We start from the raw sequence: 21,970 nt of genomic DNA, 5'->3' as shown, positions 1-21,970 counted from the left end.
TGTGCCGGTTCCTGAGCCAGTGCTCCAAACATCATTCTTCATTTCTCTAATCTGGCGTTTTGTTGTCTGATTTACTGCATGTCAGGAAGCTAGATTCCGAATTCATTAAGAATTCAGTGTGAAGGGGCACCTTGGTGGCTCAGTGGGTTAAGCCTCTTCAGCTCAGGTCATGATTTCAGGGTCCTGGGATCGAGCCCCGCATCGGGCTCTCTGCTCAGCGGGGAGCCTGCTCCCCGCCCCCAGCCTGCCTCTCTGCCTACTTGTGATCTCTCTCTCTCTGTCAAATAAATAAATAAAATCTTAAAAAAAAAAAGAATTCAGTGTGAAAAGTAAATACGGACTGATGAACTAGATCATGGCATGCCCACAGGACAGCATAGCAAGTAGTTAGAGCATTATGGTACTGTAATTTACTATTTGATGAAAACACGGCATAAGGAAGACCCGACACTCGGATTTCACGGACACACATGTGTGAACACAAGACCTGGAAGGGAATACACAAAAATTAAATTAGTTACATTTATGGGACAATGGAGGATTCTTTTCTTTGTGAATTTGCTTTGCTTTCACACCGAGCTCCGTGCGTTCCTCATGCTTTTGGGCAGGGTTAGGGTTAGGCTGCTTCACGGGCACTCCTGGGCTGCCTACTGGTGTCAGGAAGCTTCAGGGCAGGAGAAGGAGACAGTGCAGGGCATGAGGACGTTGCCTGAGAAGAGAACAGGCAGAGGAGGTACGGCTCGGGTGGAGGCAATTCTGAAGTTCTAGTACGTGCTAAATCTGGGAAACAGCCATGGGAGAGCTATTTTGGCCGCAGTTACATTAGCCGAAGCCCATCAGGGTCTTGGCGTGGACACACCGAGTGTCTGCTGTTTCAGCGATTTCCAGGTTACACCGACGATCAACAACACGGGATTATTTACACCCTGGCGAGGGTGTAAACCTGAATCACAGCCCTTCTGGCTTGACAGGCAGCCTGCCTACTGTCCCCACCACTGCGCCTTGGCTGGGCCAGTGACTCTCCACTCCACCCCAAGCTCTCAGTCACTTTGGATGGGAAAAATGGCCCCAGGCGAAAGTGAAGGGGTCTCGAAACCTCAGCCTGCGGGTAGTGGAGAGGGTGAGTGGTTGAAACCAGGTGTGGCTCAGAGCTGGCTCTGTAGACGAACAAAGAAAACGCGTGTGTCAACCCCGACTTAACTTTAGAATAGCAGTATTGACTTTGGGAGTTTTTATTATTCTTTACTGTTATTTTTACGTAAAGAGTCAGAAGGGGACACTTAGACCGGAGGGGCACACGGGGCGCCTGGCTGGCTCAGTGCGTGGAGATCGTGACTCTTGATCTCGGGGCTGAGGGTTGAGCCCCACTTTGGCTGTGGAGATGACTTATAAATAATAAAAAACCTGAAGAAAAGATTTGAGGTGCCCTTTTGCTGCCCTTTATGGGGGGCGGGTAGACATAGGGGGACTCAGTGTTGTGACAGTCCTGACCTGTCAAGGTCTCCACATTCACAGTGGCTTCAGTCTCTGGGGCATTTTCTCGAAATGAGCTAGCTACAGGACTGAAAGAAGAAGTCATTCATAATAAACTTTCAGCTCATGGCTCATTAGCAACCACATTCCTGCAAGTGCACTACAAAAGAAATTTTTTAAAGTCTGTATTGATATTTTGAATAACGTAATCACATCACCTTGCACTTTTTATGTTAAAAATATTAATCTGGTTAACATAAACATTTTAAATATAGCACAATTTTTGTATTCCTGTTATTCACAAAAAGTTTTTTTTAATTTTAAACACACACAGCTTCAGAAAAATCAGAGCCTCTGAGCTTCCTTGACCTCTGGCAGCCATGGCTCTGTTCAGTGGAGAAAGGAAGGTGTCACCCCCTGTCCCATTAGCCAGGAGGGATGCTGTCAGCAAATCAGGACAGAAAAAATGAAACACACGTTGAGGTTGAACTGGCCTTCTTTTCCATGCTGCGTTATTCCCTTGGTGCCCATCTTAGGTTATTTGTGCTTGTCTTCCTGCCCCCCTCAGATTGCAGGCTCTTTATCGAGTCGTAAAGTGAGCCCCAGAGAGGGGACGCGGCTTGCTCAAGGTCAGCGGGCAGGGAGCAGCCGCGCTGGGGCCCGAGGCCAAGTCTTGCCCAGCCGCCTTGTCACACTGTGCAGTCATCCGCTGGCCTATTTTGGGGAATTCCTGCTCAGAGCTGCTGCTGTTTTCATCAGACCAAACATACCTCGGGGGAGCCGCTTCCTCTCTATCACCCAGAAACAGGTGGAAAAGGGCAGCGCAGCCGTTATTTAATAATGTGCCCATTCTCATTATCATCCCACAGCCTTATACTTAGAAAATAGTGTTGATATCAATGAACGGCAGGCCCAAAGCTCTGATTTTTCTCTTTGCTGGACCCAGGAGCTCTGGCCCCTGCATTCTCCCAAAGCCGGCTCTCACTCTTCTCTAAATCTCCCACTGTTTGTCAGGGAGGTGTTGAGTGTGGCGGCTGGTTGGTGAACACTGCAGGGCTGGGGGTGCTGGGTTGGGTCGGGGTGAGGGGGCAGGCCTGGCCTGACGCTGCTGCCGGCCAGCATGAGCTGCTACTTGTTTGGAAGAGCAGCTCTGAACATCCTGCCTGAGCTTCCTCTGTGACACGAAGCCCACTTCTAGGCACCTGTTCTAGAGAAATGCTCACGCCATTGGAAGCCACCAGAATGTCTGGCAGTAGGGAAATTGCTCAGTAAGCTAAGAGCTATCCATTCCTTTGGGATGCTATGAAGTGCTTTGATAAAATGAAGGGGGGGGGTCCCTTTGTGCCGACCTGGGAAGATCTCCAAGACGTGCCACTTAGTGACAAGAAGCTGCCTGGTGATGATCCAGGAGGTGGATATACTTTGAGCCCTAGGTGTTGGGGGATGGGGATTCAGGAGGGTACGTGATGTAATGAGCACTGGCTATTACAGAAGACTGATGAATCACAGACCCGGACCTCTGAAACCAATAACACATTATAAATTAATTAATTGGATTAAAATAATTTTTTTAAAAAGAGCCCTAAGTGTAAGTCTGGGAGAAACCGGAAGGCTACAGGCCTGGGCATGGTGACCTTGTGACACGGGTCCTTCTGTGCTTGGTAGTGATGGGTTTGGGGGGGTTGGTGGGCAGCCTTTCTTTGCATCGTGGATGTATTGTAGTTTCTTTCTATTGCAAACAGTGCCGTGATTAGTACCGCTGCACAGATGACTTTACACACCTAGGCAGGTGTATCTATGAAAGAAACTCCCAAAAACAGAATCGCTAGGTCAAAAGGCCACTGCATGGGTGATTTGATAGACATCACAAAACCCCCTCTGTCGCAGTTAATGCCATTTTGCTCTTCCACCAGTCATAGGAATGAGCCTTTTTGAAGAAAACTAAGGGGACGTTCACGTAAGATAAAATGAATCATTTTAATGTGTACAATTCAGTGGCATTTAGTACGTTCGCCACGAGGTGGGGACTTTGTTTGCAGTACTTGGAAGGGGTTAACACTGAGAATGCGTTCATGACTCCTTGTTTAATTAAAAATGAAAAGAAAAATGCAAGAGTATGGGCTTCAGAGTCAGACGGCTCTGGGTCTGGAGCTGGGGGCTGCCCTTCTTCACTGTTGTGTGACCCCAGGGAATTTACTCGGTCCACGTGAGGCTCAGTTCCCCCTGCTGGAGACGGAGAAGAAAGCTCACACCGTGGGGCTAATGAGAAGATTCGATGTGGGGCCATGGGAAAGCAGCTGGTTCCTCTCAGCAGTAAAAGTGGCTCCCTGCCCCCCATGCACTCTGGAGGCGGCCCTGTCCTCAACAGCCCTGGTTCAAATGCCACCTCCCCCTTTCCTCTGTGCCATCGTAGGCAAGTGCCCAACCTTTTCGAGCCTGTTTCAACATATGCCATGAGAAGAGCAGGCTGTGGGGAGGACTGAGAAGATAACACAAAGGGGGCGCCTGGGTGGCTCTGTCCGTTAGTTGTCTGCCTTGGGCTCAGGTCATGATCCCAAGATCCTGGGATCGAGTCCCTCCTCAGGCTCCCTACTCGGCGGGGAGTCTGCTTCTCCCTCTCCCTCTCCCTCTCCCCCTGCTTGTGCTCTGTCAAAGAAATAAATGAAATCTTAAAAAAAAAGAAAAAAGAAGATAACACATAGGAAGTTTTTAGAGCAGTGCCGACTGTGCAGTAAAGACTCACACCATGGGGACCATTAGGATTTTTGGCAGCCCCTGGCTGAGTGCCTGGCAAGCTCAGTGCCTGCTGGGTGAAGGACCCCATTCGGGATGACTGCTGCCCTCTGCTCTCTGATGCAGGGCCATTGGGGCCAACCCTCTGTACTGCGACTGCCACCTCCGCTGGCTGTCCGGCTGGGTGAAGACAGGCTATAAGGAACCGGGCATTGCCCGCTGTGCGGGGCCCCCAGACATGGAGGGCAAGCTGCTCCTCACCACGCCTGCCAAGAAGTTTGAATGCCAAGGTGAGCCCAGGAGCACGAGAGCAGGGGCTGGGGCGGGGCTGCAGGTACACGGTTGCGTCCCCACCACCTGCTGCCAGGGGCCTACGGGACCTAATTCTGTTGGGGCCTTCCAGGGTCTCCTGTGTCCCCATGGTGACTATCCGAGTGGGGTGTCAGGTGGTAGGAATGATGGGCCTGCTGCTTGTTAGCATGGCTACCTTCTTTCTATTCTTGATGTCCAGCGAACGAGAAAAGCTGGGTAGAACGGCTCAGGCTGTGAGGGCCTTAATCCCTCTCCCTGGGGTTACGTAAGGAAAATAAAAATAGTAGCAGCGTTTCCCGACACTCCCAGCCTCTCAGCAGCAGGAGGGCTCAGGGCTCCCTTTGGTAGAAATTGTGCTTGGCCCTGATCCCCCCCTCCCCACCCCAAGCCACTGGACCCCGATGCCACTCTCCTGACATTTGCAGAAACACAGGGCCCCAGTGTGATTGGAGACTCCACACACTTTGCCCTGAAGCTGCCTCACCTGGGGTGTCTGGAAATTCTCCTTCAGAGGTGGATTGGCTGATTGACTGATGGCCCGGGAGCCCAGCTGAGCCGAGGGAGGGGGCTGAGGGTTGCCCCAGGTCCAGCTGTGTGCGCCGGGGGCCAGCAGGGGGCCCAGCCCCTGCGCTCTGCAAGCTCACAGCCCTCCATCGGAAATGAAACTGACAGCCCTGGGTTCACGGTCACCTGGCGTGCAGGCTGCTGTCACGGGGGTAACCTTTCAGAGGGCCCTGATTGGCAGCGAAACATTGGTTCGGTATTTAACTAGTGGTTATTAGATGGTATTGGTAAGTTAAGAAAACTTTTTGTTGAAATATAACATGCATAACATCAAGGTACGCAGATCATAAGTGGGGGCGGGGGGGTGGGGGAATTCCCTGGATTTTCTCAGACTGAACACACCAGGGAAATAGCACCCAGAGGAAGGAACAGAATCCCAGTACCTGGGAAATCCACTCATGCTTCCTTCCAGTGAAAAGTGTTTGTCTCTTTTAAGGCTCATGCCTCTTCAGCAGGACCAATATTTCTCCATTTCTAGAAGGAGACCTGAGTGGAAACCTGAGTTTTATTCTTGTGAGGTCCTCATTCCCCTCACAGGTGGTGCCCCAGGCAGCCTGGCTGCTGGCTCCTAGCCCACTTCCAAGTTCAGGGAAGAGGACGCGTGAGTCCTGCAGGGGCTGGAGAAGGTCTTGCCTGTGGTAATGGGACAGAGTCCCCCCCCCACCCCCCATTCAGCCTTGGAGAGAAACAACTTGAAGGCAAATGTACTTTTTCCTCCTAAGCATAGCCCCTCGCAGAGCCGTGCCCCTCCCTGCCGAGGTGGCTGCCTGCGGACTTCTGCTCCTTGGGATGGGGCTGGGGTGGGGAGCCAGAGCCCACCTCGGTCATTGTGATTGTGACGCCCTCACACTGATGGCTTTGCCCTGACCACTATGTGGGGGCTCCATGGGCATCCAGTGCCCGCCCATTGAGTACATTCCAATTAGCATATTTAGTCCTCATGGCCCCCGAGGCAGGTGCTGTGACTAACCTCACTTTATAGAGGCCGAGGGGAGGCGGGCTGAGAAGAGAGAGCATGAGCGTGACCCAGAGGAAATAGAGGGAGGGCCCAAAATTTCCTTGGGGAGAGGACTTCCGCCGCTCTCCCTGAGGGCTGTCCTGCCCTCCTTTCCCTTCTGCCCTAATACCTCCCCCCTGCCTCAGGTCCCCCAACCCTGGCTGTCCAGGCCAAGTGTGATCCCTGCTTGTCCAGTCCATGCCAGAACGAGGGCACCTGCCATAATGACCCCCTTGAGGGCTACAGGTGCGCCTGCTCCAGCGGCTATAAGGTGAGTGGAGGCTGGGCCCGGGGAGGAGGGCTGCTCTTTCCAGGAAAGACGGGGTTGGGCTGGCTTGTTCACCGCTTTGCCCACCGTGTCCAGGGCAGGCACGTGAGGGAGTGTTTAATCAATGACCCAGCATGTGAACGAGTGAATGAATGAAGGAAGGAAGGAAGGAAGAGGTAACTCCTGGGCCAGGGCGGCTTGCTGCTGCGGGGCTGGCTGTTTCTGTTGGCTCACAGCAATCCCGGGGCTGGCTGTTTCTGTTGGCTCACAGCAATCCCTGGGTGTCTCTGAGGTCCTCATCACTCACTTTGCCCCCCAGGGCCGAAACTGTGAGGTGTCCCTGGACAGCTGTTCCAGCAGCCCCTGTGGGAACGGAGGGACCTGCCATCCACAAGAGGGCGAGGATGCTGGCTTCATGTGAGTTGCCTGGTGGGGGCCAGAACCTGGTGGGAGGGGTACTGACGGCTCTAGCACCCAAGCCTGGGTACTTCCCTCCTCCAAGTGGGATGGCCCCGCGCTCCCTGTGTTGGAGGAGGAGGTGGGGCTGTGCTGGGGAGGGTAGCTAGAGACCCCTCCATGCCAGGCCGGACCCCTGTTGCCCGGAGAGATGGGGGCCTGCTGAGTCTCAGCAGCACAGAGGGCTGGGGCTCAGAGCTGTGTGGCATGCCCATCCCTGCCCCAGGTCTCTCCCTGCTCGTGCCAGGGGCCAGAGGGTCTTCTGATGGTCCTGGCAATCCGTTGCTAAGGGCATATGTGGTGGCAATGCTGAGGGGCAGTGCAGGGGTGTTTTAAACCCCCTTAATCTTCACTAACTCCCAAGGCCTCTGACCTGAAGTCAAACAGCTGCTTGCTGTGCCCATGTTGCCTGAAGGCAGGGCCCCTCACCCGCTGCTTGGTATCAGGCAGCCTGCCAGACAGGTGGGGAGGCCTTCCCAGAGGTGGGAGCAAGTCCCAGGCGCACCATCCGTGGCCTCTCCCCATGATCTGGGTCCCACTGGTCACACCTGGGTAGCCGATGCCTACCCTGCCTTGGACTTCGTGAAGGGCCAGCCCTCCTGACTCCTGTCTGACCTTCCCACGTAAACGCCCCCACCACGGATTTCCCCCAGGCCCCTTCAAGGAGCCCCCCCCACCCCCACCCCCAGAGCTCTCCTGGACCCAGAGTTTTTCCAGAGGAATATATAGTGTTTAGTTGCTGAAAATAAACTGCCAAGTGAACAAATCTGCTCTCTGGAAAATGATGTTGAATCTACTTGGCAATATGGCCAAACCTGCCTTGCAAACCCGAATGGCCCAATGTAAAAAATAAAACGTAAAATAGGCTCTCACAGGTCATCACCTTGGAAACCTCGTCCTTACAATCGTCTCCCTCCTTCTCTGGGCTTTGGCAACCACTCCATCCAGCCCACCCCCCCACTCCGCTGGACTCTTGGGGAGGGGTGTTCTATGGAGCTTGGGCGGCTGAGAGGACCCCTCTGCACAGGACGGGTGCAGCTGGGGTAGCCCCCTCCAAGCTGGAACTCTGAGCTTCTTACCTTTGTGCACACTCACCGCGCCAAACAGGTGTTTAAACTACATTTCCTCTTGTACGTTCTTAGAGTGACAGCCAGCATTTTTCAGTGTAAGTTGAACTGTTTATTATAAAAGAGTTAATTTCCAAGATACTGTAAATATGAACCTTTAAAAATCTCCCTTTTTAGTTCACTTTTATCATTTTCCAGTGGAATCTGATGAACACAGCCATTTGATCCCATTTTTTAAAAATCACCCCAACAAGCTCATTTAACAGCTTAAACCTGTTATCGCCTTCCTTTTCTCCTCGAACTAGTATTTCGATTTTACTCCTCACCCCCACCTCCATTTCTCTTCCAATGTCTATGTTCTGATGCTCAAGTCTGTTCTTAACCCGCTGCCCTACTTCTCTGCCACCCATGTGGGGATGTAAGTTTATAGATTTTTGTTTCTTGTCACCGTCAACCTCTGAAAAGTATCCTTTGCAGAGTTGTCATTACAATTGTCAACAATTGTAATGACATTGACAGCAACAATCGGAACCCAACTCCACAAACTTCGGTAATTGTTACACATGAAAGGAAAATGTTACGACTTGTAATGAGCTAGATGGGGGGCTTTTTGTGTGTGCTTTTCTTCTAACTGGTTCCTGTGTCTCAGGATGAATGGGACAGAATGAGAGAAGGCTCAGCATCCAACATGTTCCTTTTTTTTATCTATGTGTACAGCTAGAAATGTTGGAAAGTTTGTGCACATAAATCACTGGGATTAGAAGTTTTATTGTAGCATGTCACTCAATTATTTGAAACCCTTCCGAGTTTATATGCCCAAACCCCAGACTGATCTGTCATCAAAAGTTTTTAATGCTTGGGGATGCCTGGGTGGCTCAGTGGGTTAAAGCCTCTGCCTTCGGCTCAGGTCATGATCCCAGGGTTCTGGGATCAAGCCCCACATCGGGCTCTCTGCTCAGCGGGGAGCCTGCTTCCTCCTCTCTCTCTCTCTCTGCCTGCCCTTCTACCTACTTGTGATCTCTGTCTGACAAATTAAAAAAAAAAAAGTTTTTAATGCTCGGTCAGCTGACCAGTCAGTGATTTTTTTTTTTTTTTTTAAATACACAGAACTGGAATGTCTCGCAAAAGTGTTTGTCCTGTCGGGAAACCTCTGTCTTCTTAATTGTCCCTTTATTTGGTGCGCAACGGTTTTAGGCTCCAGCAGTCCCAGCTCACACTCAGGCTGGGGAGGTGTGTGTGCATTTCTGAAGCTCTGGAGTAGGTCTTTTCAGGCAACAGTTCAAGTTCTGTGCAGAACTTGAAGGATCTGGAAAATTCTCAGACCTCTCTGACCCACCTGTCACTTGGAAGACCCCAGGTGCTCCCTGGGGGAAGTCTCCACGAGCTGACTCCTGCTCCCCCTCCAGCCCTGTTCTCCCCTCATCCCTGATGTATGAGCTAAGTGTCCCCGGCCTCTGTCCACCCTTCCCAGCCTCCGTGTGGTACCATCCCAGTACTTCCCAACTCTCGTGTGGTTGCCTATCTCCTCATTGTCTCTCCAACTAGATTGTGAGTGAGCCCCCAGAATCCAGGGCTGTTTGATTCACTCTAACCCCAGCACCTAGTGAGGGCCTGGCCCGAGGTGGGGACCAGAGCTCTGGGATGAGGATGGTCCCCGGGGGACATGGGCTTCCACCAGTGCCTCAGGAATGCTGCTGGCCTGGCTCCGGCCCACCTGGTGCGCTCTCTCCTCACCCGCTGCCCTCAGGTGTTCCTGTCCCACCGGCTTTGAAGGACCAACCTGTGAGGTGAATACGGACGACTGTGGGGAACACGCCTGTGCCAACGGGGGCGTGTGTGTGGACGGTGTGGGCAACCACAGCTGCAGGTGCCCCCTGCAGTACACCGGTAAGTGCGGTGGGTTTCATGCCCTGAGCCTGTTCCTGGCTGTGGAAGGGCCGCGGCAGGTTTCTGCTGGCCCAGCTGCCTGGCAGAGCATGGCAGCAGCTTCTCTCCCCCTTCCTCCTTCTTCCCCAGGAAGGGCCTGTGAGCAGCTGGTGGACTTCTGCTCCCCAGATTTGAACCCATGTCAGCACGAGGCCCGGTGTGTGGGTACTCCAGACGGGCCCAGGTCAGTGTTGCGGGTTTTCAGGGCCAGACAAGGGCATGGGCCTTGAAGTCCCCTCATCTCTGTTCTCCCTGTTTTATTTCCTTACTTGTCAAGTGGGTTTGGTCCTGGCTACACAGGGTCCCTGTGAGTCAGTGTGGGGACAGGGTAGTGGTGGATGCCTTGACTGCTCTGAGCCTGTCTTCCCCTCTGCAAAGTGGGCCCCCCTGTGGCTTCCTCCTGGGGTGGTTGCGAGGGTCAGATGAGCAAACGCGTGGAAAGTGCTTTGCTCCAAGGCTGACATCTGGTAGGTGCTCTGTAAAGGGCTCTTAGCTTTCCAGACCCACCATTTCTCCTCCCCAAATACAAAATGCACAAAACTCTGAAAGGTGGGACGCCTGGGTGGCTCAGTTGGTTAAGCAGCTGCCTTCGGCTCAGGTCATGATCCCAGCGTCCTGGGATCGAGTCCCACATCGGGCTCCTTGCTCGGCGGGGAGCCTGCTTCTCCCTCTGCCTCTGCCTGCCACTCTGTCTGCCTGTGCTCGCTCTCTCTCCCTCTCTCTCTCTGACAAATAAATAAATAAAATCTTAAAAAAAAAAAACTCTGAAAGGCAAAAGCCCATTTGATAGCAAAATCTGGTCTGACCAGACCAGACGTGGTAGTGAGACCTGACCCGCACACTCACAAAGCTACTTAGGGTCACTATACTTGCCATGTAGTTTGAACGTTCATAGAATTTGCTGCAGAAATGTGAACATGTTTAACTAAGGGGCTGCCCCAGATCCCATTGCTGTGTTACATAATGCTTTAGGCCTTGTATAACCTTTCTAAAATCCCAAAATTTCAGAATTGCAAAACCTGTCTGAATAAGAGGTCTTTGACTGTTGTCGCCTTCTTTGTTACTGGCTTATATGGAAGTGTACGGTCACAAGAAGAAGACTACATGAAGGTCATGGGCTTTTAAAATGTTTCCAACTGCAGTTTTGTAAACACAGTCCCATTTATGGGACCCGTTCCACCAGTCAGGACAGCACAGGTGGCTGGGGTTGAAAGCCTGTGGCTGAGGGACCAAACCCCAGGCACTCAGGCGAGGGTGGGGAGTGGAGCCTCCCACGGAGCCCACAGTCCCGCTGGGGCCACCCACAGACAGGGGCAGGAAGCAAGAGAGCAGGGTTCCTGAGGCCTGGTCGGAGACCGAGGGGGTGCACGGGAGCCGAAGCTGCCGCGCTTGCCGGTGAGCTGCTGGGGTGGAGTTGGCACGGCAGACCGAGCAGCAGGGGCAGACCAAGGGGTTCACCGGCTGCTCAGATGAGGGGCTGGACCTCAGGCAGTGGACTAAAGCAGGACTGACCCCCTCCCTCCCCTCTGGAGGGAGGACGGGCCTCACTCCACTGCGCCTGGGGCTCAGCGGGCATTCAGTACATTCACTGAGCGAGTGAGTAAAGGTGAACGTGGGCAGAGGCTTAGCTACCGCAGCATTGTTCAGACTGCAGCACAAGCCCTAGTCGTGGCCTGTGAGCCAAACGGTGGGTCAAGATGAACATTAAAAACTAAAATAGAGGGGTATCTGGTGGCTCAGGTTGTGATCTCAGGCTTAGTGCTCAGGGCGGAGTCTGCTTGTCCCTCTCCCTATGCTCTTGCCCCTGCTCGTGCTCTCTCTCAGGAATAAAAAAATAAAACAAAACAAAAATAGAGAAACTATCTGAAAATCATGCCATTTTATGTAGTAAGGAGTAGCATTATGGTGTAAACTGGCTTTAGGGGTGTGTGTGTGTGTGTGTGTGTGTGTGTACATATATGTACGTATATGTATTATTTGGGTAGAAAAGTATTTAACAGCTTGAAAAACTGGGAATAAAAACATCCAGGCGGGAGCAGAGCATCTGCCTGCCAGGTTGTGTGATTGAGCTGTGGAGTTTGCAGTTTAGTTTGGAGGAGTTTCCCACAAGGATCTCTTGATGGCAGCTGGGAGGGCTTCCTGGAGGAGGTGTGGTGTTGCCCAGGTTGGACTGAGGCAGGGAGAGAGAAGAGGATGTGCGAGAATCAATAGGCATGAAGGCAGGGAAGTGCTGGTGGGGTGGGGATTGCTGCCAGTGGAGACAGGTCTGACCACAGGGTGGGCCTAATTGGGGTGGGGCAGGACATGGGGTGTCTTGCAAGGCTGTGACTGAAGTTAGGTGGAGTGTGCTCTGTCTGTGACAGGCAAATGGCTGCTCTCCAGATGATGGGAGCAGCACAGCAGAGCTGGGGGCTGGGGACTGGCCTGGCATCCCTGAGCGGGGGCGCTAGGTTTGCTGGGGCAGGGCTAGGAGGCTGGTCCAGTGGATTCGGGGAGGCTGAAGAGAGCTAGTTGAGCCCTACGATGCGGGGCCTTGTTCTGCTGAGCGGGTTGAGAGGGGCTGAAGTTTGGTCTTGGATGTGCTGTCAGTGGTCAGGGTGGGTCCTCCATGACAAGATCCCCTTCTCCTGCCACTGCATAGCCAACCTCCCAGCCCAGAATCTGCCCCCACAAGCCTCTCCCTGTACCAGAAAAGGGTCCCAGGATGCGCTGGGGGACATCTTTCTCTCTAGGGCTCTGTTTGACCTCCTGGTTGTCCCACAGATGCATGGGCCTTAAGGTTCTCGGTCACACACATGGCCCCCAGGCCCCACAGGTTTCTGAAGACCTGACCGCCCCCCCCCAATCCTCTCCCTCACCTGTTTGCCCCTTACTCCTGTTCACCCCTCCACCCATCCCCCCAACCCCGTTCGGCTCCCAGGTGTGAGTGTGCACCAGGTTATGCAGGTGACAGCTGCAGTGAGGAGGAGGATGACTGCAGGGACCACCGCTGCCAGCACGGGGCCCAGTGTGTGGACGAAGTCAACAGCTACTCTTGCCTCTGTTCTGAGGGCTACAGGTGAGTGGCCCCAGGGCACCGTGAGCAACTGAGGCCTCCTAGCCTCCAGCCCCAGAGCTGGCAGGAGCGCCCAAGCACAGCTGGTGGGAGGGAGTAAGGGTCCGAGCCTGGAAGTTGGATCCTGGGGGTCCAACTGTGGCTATGCCCTCCCCAGGTGTGTGACCTGGGAAAGTTCCCCAGTCACTGAGATTGTAAGCACAGGGTCCCTAAACTGTTTGGTGGAGGGACTGGGAAGTGGGTACAGAGTACTGGCCAGTGCCTGCCACGTATCTGTCCAGTGAGCCAATGAAGACCCGTCCTGGCATAAAGGTGGCTTCTCTGAAAGAGAAGGGGTGGGGCATCCCTCCCCTCCTTCTGGCCACCTACCTCCCATGCTCTCCTTGAGTCTTTTTTTTTTTTTTTTTACGGTTTTATTGAGCTATAATTCACCCAGTTTCTGTATATAATTCAGTGGCTGGTAGTATACTATCAGGATTGAGCATCTATTAACCATAATCAACACTTTCATTACTCCAGGAAGAAACGCTGTTCCTATCTGTCACCCTCCACCCCAGTCTCTGCTCCAGGCAGCCAATAATCTATTACTTGTGTCTATAGAGTTGCTTGTCCGGGATGTTTCCTATAAGTGGGATCACACCATCTGTGGTCTTCTGTGACTGGCTTCTTTCCCTTGGCATCATGGTTTTGGGCTTCATCTGCGTGGCAGCATGCATTAGAACTGCCTTTCTTTTTGTGGCCGGCTAGTATTCCACTGTATGGACAGACCACAGTTGTGGATCCGTTCCTCCGCAGAGAGACCTTTGAGTCGTTTCCGCTCTCGGAGGCCGTGAGTCCTGGTGCTGGGCATGTAGCGTGGGTCAGAACTCCCTGCTGGTGGTCCTGTCCCCTTTTATTTCTTTAGTCATTTGAGTCTTCTCTCTCTTGCTTGTGTCTGTTTTTTCTCCTGTGGCAATAGTAAATTTTGCCGGCAGACTTGACTGCCCTGAGTCGTGAGTGTTTCTCAAACTTTAATATGCACACGACCTTATTAAGCAGATTCAGGTTTTCTATTCTGACAGATGCCCAGGGGAGAGCGATGATGCTGTTCCAGGGACCACACTTGTTTCTCACCTTGTTCTCAGTATCCTTCTGGCTCCTAGTTCTCTCGGGAAAAATGTTCATTAGGAGCATCTTCTATTTCCCATGATGTTTAGTATTTCTCTCCAGGACCATGGGAGAGAAAGCTGTCCCCTTGCCCCTTAGCTCAGCCTTCTCTGACCTGTATCTTTCCCCTTTCAGTGGGCAGTTCTGTGAGGTACCTTCCCCCGCTCCCACCCCCAGAAGCCCCTGTGAGGGGACTGAGTGCCAGAATGGGGCCAACTGTGTGGACCAGGGCAGCGGGCCCGTGTGCCAGTGCCTCCCAGGCTTCGGCGGCCCTGAATGTGAGAAGCTGCTCAGTGTCAACTTCGTGGATCGGGACACCTACCTGCAGTTCACGGACCTGCAGAACTGGCCCCGAGCCAACATCACGCTGCAGGTGCGTCATGCCCAGGGTGCCCGGTCAGAGAAGGGAGTCAGGCAGGTCAGAGCAGTGAGGGGCATCCCTGCCTGGGAGAACTGGGAGGAGCCTGTGTTAATTAAAACCCTTTGGATGTGGGTAAAGCAGATGTGGGAAGGTTACTGGGTCACAAAAGCAATCACCGATCAGGGAAGGAGGGAACAGGGGAAGTGGTCTCCGGGTCCTCTCGCCACCCTGTCTCGCCTGCTCCTCAGCACCAGTCTCCAGCACTGCACACTCTCCATATGGCTGCAACACAGCCAGAGTTGGCTCTGGGCTTCAGCTCTGGCCCTGTATTTTTAGCCTCCTGGCCCTGGGGCCCTTACTTTGTCATTCCATGTCTTGAATTTCATCTCCCAAGGTCAGTTTGTGGAGGCCTAAAAGCACATCCCACTTGAACGGCACTGTTTGCCCAGCAGTTCTTGGGGACGGAGAAGAGGGAATGGTGCATGATGAAATGATCAAAGTCCACATGTCCTCCTTGGCCAGCTCTCTCCCTCCAGCTGCACTCCCCACCCCAGCAGCCACGTGTTCCTCCTTTGCTCCCAGAGCCCCTAAGCCTCCCAACATGCTCACTGTGCTCCCCCACTTCATCACCTCTCCCACATCCCACCCACGTTCACTGTCTGCACTACAAGAACACAGCTAGCCTAACTGTTCGATAAAATAAATTCCCCCACGTCCTCGGCACCTCCACAGAGAGGTGGGTCTGCCCTGCTGTCCTGTTGTGGGCTCTGCCCTGCCAGCTGGTTGGACAGCAGTCACCGACCTCAGGGAAGATCTCTGACTGGCCTGCCTTCAGTCACTTGCCTGTCTCTGGCCCAGCCATGAAGTCCAGCCAGATGGGGTGCTATGTTGGGTCCAGCCTGGGCCCTGTGCCAGCCCTATGCGACCAGGGAGTCGCTTTACCACTTTACCAAGAAGTGGTGGGGGAAGAGGGACAAGGCAGGATCACGGCCCCTACAGCACTGTAGAGCGCTCTCCCTCCCAAGATAGCTCCAGCTTTTGCATGCATGGCTCCGGAGACAGGTACTACCTCCTGAATGGCTCCTTCCGGCTTGGGGTGGTCATGGTTGTTAAGAGCCTTTGTTTACTTGTCCTCTTGGTGGCTCCCAGAGGTCCACAGAATGGGCTACCTCACGTCCATTGGACTTTCCTCTCTGGGCAGATGCCCTTCGGTCTCTTACCTGCCCCTCCTAGCACAGTTTCCAGGCCTCAGCTGGTCCATCTGCCTTCTACTGGCAGTGGATGGCATGTGAACCAGGGGCTACTAGCTTCTGTCAGCATCCCTTGGAGGATGTGTCCCCTGGGTAGGCTGGGTTGTCAGGGGCCACTGCTCTGCACATAGCACTCGTCTTCCAAATGTGGATCCCCCATCTGCCCCACCTCCCTGGGCCACTGCTACGTGGGAGAGAAAGTGCCCTTGCCCCACAGGTCTCCACGGCAGAGGACAATGGGATCTTGCTGTACAATGGGGACAATGACCACATTGCAGTGGAGCTATACCAGGGTCATGTGCGTGTCAGCTATGACCCAGGTAGCTACCCCAGCTCTGCCATCTACAGGTAAGGGTCCATCATGCCCACTGCCCTCCCTCAGGGTCTCCTGGTTCAAGAGCAGGCAGTTATCGGGACCACCAGAACTGGGCTGCTCCAGTGGGAAGGGCCTTTGAACCATCTAGTGCAGCCCCACCTTGGAGCTGAGGCCCGAGCAGTGGGCCCACCCTTCCCTATCCCATCTTCTCACTGGGGTTTCTTTAGGGGGAAGGGAGAGATGGTAAGTTGGAAACCCCTGTCCCAAACTGCTCAGCTTTGCCCAGGGAGTTCCAAGGAGGGAAGCAGGAGGGACTAGGCCCTAGGCCACAGTCTACACACCCTCCTTCCTTAGAGATGTTATTCCTTGGGAAGCAGCTGCGTACCAGTGGCCTTTCTGGGAAAGGGCCCAGGCAGAGATGGGCCAAACTGAAGCCCATTCCCTGGGGTGGGGGCACCCCATCTTCTTCCAGTGCCGAGACAATCAATGATGGGCAGTTCCATACCGTTGAGCTGGTCACGTTTGACCAGATGGTGAATCTCTCCATCGATGGAGGCAGTCCCATGACCATGGACAATTTTGGCAAACACTACACGCTGAACAGCGAGGCCCCCCTCTATGTGGGAGGTAAGGACCTGGCCCAGGGAGAGGCTGAGGCTCACTTAGGTGATAGCGACAGCCATTCCAGGTGGGGCCTCTGTTGCTCTCTGGCCTAAGGCTTGCCAGGAGGGCTGATACCCAGGCCACTGGACTGGGGGGTATTCCAGCCCACTGGTGGATGGCCCTTCCCGTCTGGAGTCCAGGCTGACCAAGGACAGGTACCTTGGGTTTGGTCTGGGGAGCCTGGAGCTTTCCCAGTTGTTTTCCAAAGTGGGCACCTTTCCTCTTGGCTCTGGACCACCAGGAGCTTGTCAAGTGTTCAGGTCCTCAGAGCTCTCTGTGGCCCAGAGCTGCTGCATGAGGCTCCAGCACAGAGTCCCCGCATCAGCTGGGGTGCTCCAGCTGGCTTTCCATGCTTTATACCTGCAAACATTTCCAGGTGCAGATAAGTCAGGTTTCTGCAATAGTGGGGTTTTCTCGGTGCTGTGGAGGGCCTTGGTGAGACTCTTGAGCAGGAAGGGAGGAGAGAACCCTGAGTTCTCATTCCAGCTCTGTGGTTTATTAGTTGTACAACTTCAGGCAAGTCACTGAGTACCAGATGGGGTTTAGCAATTCCGACCTCAGAGGGTTGCTGCAACGACCACAAAAGCAGGTGACAAAGCTCTAGACCCAGGTCCTCTGGCTGCTCTTGGAGTAAGGAGGTAAGAGCTGGTGTCCTGCAGTGCAGGAAGGAGCTTTGGGTGAGGGCAGCCTGAGCTTAGGCACCCGGGGCTCTTTGTCAGCTGGCTGCTACAGGCTTGGCGCCCCTGGGCTCTAGTCCTAGAGGGCGCAGGTTTTCTTTTTCTTCCGGGAAAGGAGTCTGGACCCTCCAAGGTGGCAAGGACCTTGGCCCAGGGTTGCAAAGGCCAAAGGACAGAGGCTGAGGGCAGGAGGGAACCCTGTGCAGATGCCCAGCAGACCTCAGTCATGAGTGCCAGGCATGGTCTGAGCCTGCCTCAGCCCAGCTCTGTCCCCTCCTGCCCCCCACCCCCCCAGGGATGCCTGTGGATGTGAACTCCGCCGCCTTCCGCCTGTGGCAGATCCTCAATGGCACCAGCTTCCATGGCTGCATCCGAAACCTCTACATCAACAATGAGCTGCAGGACTTCACCAAGACACGGATGAAGCCAGGCGTGGTGCCGGGCTGTGAGCCCTGCCGGAAGCTCTACTGCCTCCATGGCATCTGCCAGCCCAACGCCACCCCGGGGCCCGTGTGCCATTGTGAGGCCGGCTGGGGGGGCCTACACTGTGACCAACCAGCGGACGGGCCCTGCCATGGCCACAAGTGAGCTCTGGCCCCCTGCCCCACCTGCAGGTTCCCTTCCCTTGCCTGCCAGCTCCTATCCCCAGGGTGAGGGCTGCTGTATGGACTGTATTAAACCCTTCCAAACTGGAACATGTGGCCCAACAAATGATTTTTTCTAGTTTCCAGTTTTTATTAATAGGAAGAGGGCCCTAGGGGTGGCCAGGGGTGACAGAATCCCATTTTGCTCCCTTTTGCTCTTGGGTACAGTAGAACATCCCCTGACACCATGATTGGGATTGTGGGGTGCCCTAGGACTGGACTGACTGCAGCCTATTCTCATAGTACCTTTTCTCCGTTCCCTCTAGGTGTGTCCACGGGAAGTGTGTGCCCCTCGATGCTCTTTCCTACAACTGCCAGTGCCAGGATGGGTACTCGGGGGCTCTGTGCAACCAGGCCGGGGCACTTGTGGACCCCTGTGGGGGCCTGCGGTGCCTCCACGGCCACTGCCAGGCCTTGGCCACCAAGGGGGCACACTGTGTGTGTGACCCTGGCTTTTCAGGCGAGCTGTGTGAGCAAGGTCAGGGGCCCCCCTCCTGACATGCCCTTTCCACAACTTGCAGTAGTGACTTGACTTTTCCTCTTCCAAACCTGGCATCCCCTTCTGTGCCCCCTCCCCTCTCCTGCACCCTGGACTGCTCTTGGACTGTAGTACCTCTGGGCTTTGAGCCCCACCACCAGATACATGGCCCAGCTTGCCCTGAAGCCCCCTTACCCAGGGCATGTACCCCCTTACCCATGACCCCTGTAGCTGGGTGGGGGGTCTCCCCTTACAGAAGAGACTGCCCAGGGTAACAGCTCCTATCCAAACCTCCACATCTTGGCTCTGTTATCTTGGGCCCCTGGGAGCAGCAGAAGCCTGAGGGTTGGGAACTCTTTCCCAGGCCCCTGTGACCAAGATGCTTCTGCTGGAATAGAGACTGCTGAGGCTGGGCAGAGGGAAGTCCAGAACGCAAGCACCTTCAGGGTCCCGCAGACCCCCTGCTCCTGGCACAATTTCCTTCTCTATTCTTGCTTTCCCAGCTGCCAGCCTCCTCTTGCACGGAGCCCACTTACCTGGCAGCCCACGCTGTCCTGGAGGGTCCTGGCAGCTAGAAAGTTCTTCCTTCCTACTCACTGGACTGTGGGCCCAGGAGGAAGACCGTGCATGTGCATGTCTGGTGGGGACGGAGGTGGAGTCTGAGCGCTGGAGGATCTGGTCCTTGGAGGCTGCCTCTCCTCCTCCTCTTGCCCTCCCCCTGGGCCGGCCTTGGCCCACGGGTGGGCCCTGAGGCTCTCTCTTGGTGTCTGTCCTATCCAGAGTCCGAGTGCCGGGGGGACCCTGTCCGGGACTTTCACCAGGTCCAGAGGGGCTATGCCATCTGCCAGACCACGCGTCCGCTGTCGTGGGTGGAGTGCCGGGGCTCATGCCCAGGTCAGGGCTGCTGCCAGGGCCTGCGGCTGAAGCGGAGGAAGTTCACCTTTGAGTGCAGCGACGGGACCTCTTTTGCGGAGGAGGTGGAGAAGCCCACCAAGTGTGGCTGTGCTGTCTGCGTGTAGTGCCTGGCTGGACAGGGAGGGGTGAGGTGGGCAAGGGGACACGGCAGCAGCGGAGCCCGGTGGCCTGCAGCTGGGCTGGGGGTGTGGGCCAGCGGAGCAGCTCCTGGGCCGACCTCCCGGAGCAACAGCACTGGGGGTGGGATGGGTGGGCGCGGCCCGGGCTGCAGGCTGCCCTCTCCGGAAGTGCCTTGCACAAATAGGCGCTTAATAAATATTTGTTGAATGAATGTGTGCTTGAGGTCAGGCCAAGAGTGCAGAATGGTGACACCCCCTGCTTGCTTACTACTTGGGTCTGAAGAAGGGACTGGCCCCTTCCCAAACCAGCTTTTCCTTCTCACCTGTGGCCCATACTGGCCTCAGAAGGCCCTTGCCCCCTGCGGATGACCTGGAAGCCTCCCCTGGGGTAGCCAGCCTGGCTCTCTGCTCCACTTGCTGCTGCAGCATCCGCTAGCAGTAGGCCAGGCTGCAGAGGGAAAGGGCCCCTCCTGCTGGCCAGGAAGGGACTGACCCTTGCCCCCTGGGCTGAGGAGCCCTGAAGCCACTGCTCCATGGGGAAGGAGGCTGGGGAGGGAGGTGGGTCTTAGGATCAGTCCTCTAAATCCTAAAGTTAGGGGTTGACCACAGTAGCTTCAAGGAAGGTGGAGGCAGTGTCCCCTGGGTCTGTTTGGGGTGGTGATCCCACCAGAGAGAATGGGGGGCGGGGAAGTGAGGGGAGGTTAGTTCTTGGCTCCAGCTGAATAACCACCCCATCCAGACACTGACCACCAAAGGGGTATTGGTCCTGTGCTCTCCTAGCCCCTAGCCAGGGAGGGGTCTGCTCCCATGGACACAGGGCTCAGATCCCTCACAGTGCAGACCAGTAGGGAGCAGCAGTACAGGCACCATGAAACCTCTGCTGACTCTGTGACTTTGGGCCTCCATCTCCTCAGCCATCAGATGGTGACGTGGTTTGACTGAACATAGGAGCAATGTAGACCCTCCCACTGTGGCTCCAGAAGGGAGGCTGGAGGAGCCAGAAGATCCACTGTCATTAATCACATCAACAAGTGTTTACCTGCCTAAGGGCTGCTGGTACAGGGCTGCTCTACTGGACAGATATGAATGAATGTAGCGCATCCCAGGAGTAAATAGGATGCCTGGGAAGAGAGGAGCTGAAGGCTCCAACCACCAACCACAGACACTGGCCCACCTAGAGCTGCTCACTTAGGCATTTGCAAGGAATGACTCTTTGAAGAGTCACTGAATGGCCACGTGACCACAAATCCTTCTTTTCCATGCAGAAAACACAAAAAGCTTATCTTTAAATAGCAAACTGGCTAGAAGATAGGTCACTCTCCTGCCCAGATGTCTCCCCAAGAGTGTGTGGCCCCAGGGGACCGCAGTGGGCAAGGGGAGTGAGCATGTCCCTTTCCTGGCCCCTTCCATCTACAACCAGAAGACAGGGCTGGGGGAGCAGGCTGTGGTGTGGTTGAGGTGGTCTTGTGCCCATATCCTTAGCCACCATGGTGGGGAGGGGAGGAGAAGCAGGAGCTCTGGATGCTGAACAGCAGAGGGCTGGAGCCCCTTACAACTGGGGAAACCTGGCATGTTCCACTACACTGGGACTCCGGCCAGTGAGTTTGAGTCCCAGAAGTCCTATAACGCAAAGGGGATCTGTCCTGCCCAAGTGCAGAGGTGTTCTCATGGCGGGCTCAGCTTTTCACCAGGGACAGGGCTCTACTGTAGTTCTGAGCAAGGCTGCGGTGCCCCTCCCCTCCATGCACAGCAGTGGGGGCTTTGAGAGGCTTCTCCTAGGCCTGCATGTCATCCCTCTGTTACCTACAGTTTCTGGGCCCCTGGGGGACTGCGGCGAGCAGCTCTAGCACGAGGCAGGTGCTGATCTATGGACGAAAGCTCAAGTGTAGCTAGCTCACTTTGTGTGGAAGACAGGCATTCTGGGACCACCGGCCCCGAGACACTTACCTGCCTTTGGCCATCACTGTTCCCCATTGCCCTGGAGTAGATGAGGCTCCTTGGGCTTGAGGGGCACCGACTGACAGCAGCCTCTTCACCTGCAGATAGGTGACGGCTGCCAGGAGTCCTGCACTCCCAAATGCCAGGGGGTCTGGGGGGGGTCTGTTCACAGGGAGTGCCCTGTGAGCTGGCCATGGCCCTCACCCACCCCTCCATGACACCCCACATCCCAGCCTGGCCGCCTGGCCCCACGCTCACCCTCTGTCAAGCTGGAAGGCTGGGCTCTGCCACAGCTGTGCAGGCAGCAGGGGGCCGAGCTCCATGGCCCAGATCCACATTTCCTTAGCTTACCCACCAATCTGCAAGTTGCTAAGGAGCCAGATCAGCACTCCGCTTGCCTGTTCACACTGAGGCCCAGAAGGTTCTGGCCAGATCATCTCTGCTAAACCACCTCCATACCTGGTCACCCCTTCACTAAAGACCTTCGATCGCTTTGATGTCGCCACTGGCTCTCTCCATTAAACACGCGCTGAAGAGACACAAGCAGGACAAGTCCTGGGGTTGCTGCTGCCACTGCTGGCCACGGCAGCCCTGGCTTCCTGTGAAGATGTC

At 54.9% G+C, this 21,970-nt stretch overlaps 1 protein-coding gene across 1 annotated transcript in view; it reads left to right on the top strand.

Moving 5' to 3' along the window:
- The window catches only part of SLIT1 (slit guidance ligand 1), a 185,377-nt gene extending 163,763 nt beyond the window's left edge, over nt 1–21,614 (top strand). The window contains exons 27-38 of the mRNA XM_047701989.1: nt 4,333–4,496; nt 6,226–6,350; nt 6,667–6,764; nt 9,618–9,757; nt 9,887–9,980; nt 12,717–12,854; nt 14,133–14,370; nt 15,826–15,956; nt 16,397–16,551; nt 17,560–17,848; nt 18,175–18,386; nt 19,167–21,614. Of these exons, the coding sequence (XP_047557945.1) occupies nt 4,333–4,496; nt 6,226–6,350; nt 6,667–6,764; nt 9,618–9,757; nt 9,887–9,980; nt 12,717–12,854; nt 14,133–14,370; nt 15,826–15,956; nt 16,397–16,551; nt 17,560–17,848; nt 18,175–18,386; nt 19,167–19,405 (2,023 nt within the window). The 3' untranslated portion in view covers nt 19,406–21,614. The remainder of the gene's footprint in view (nt 1–4,332; nt 4,497–6,225; nt 6,351–6,666; nt 6,765–9,617; nt 9,758–9,886; nt 9,981–12,716; nt 12,855–14,132; nt 14,371–15,825; nt 15,957–16,396; nt 16,552–17,559; nt 17,849–18,174; nt 18,387–19,166) is intronic.
- Nucleotides 21,615–21,970: the final 356 nt, after the last annotated feature.

The sequence above is a fragment of the Lutra lutra genome, chromosome 14, assembly GCF_902655055.1.
Source record: "Lutra lutra chromosome 14, mLutLut1.2, whole genome shotgun sequence".
Classification (NCBI taxonomy): Eukaryota; Metazoa; Chordata; class Mammalia; order Carnivora; family Mustelidae; genus Lutra; species Lutra lutra.
This window is presented reverse-complemented; position numbering and strand designations above follow the sequence as displayed.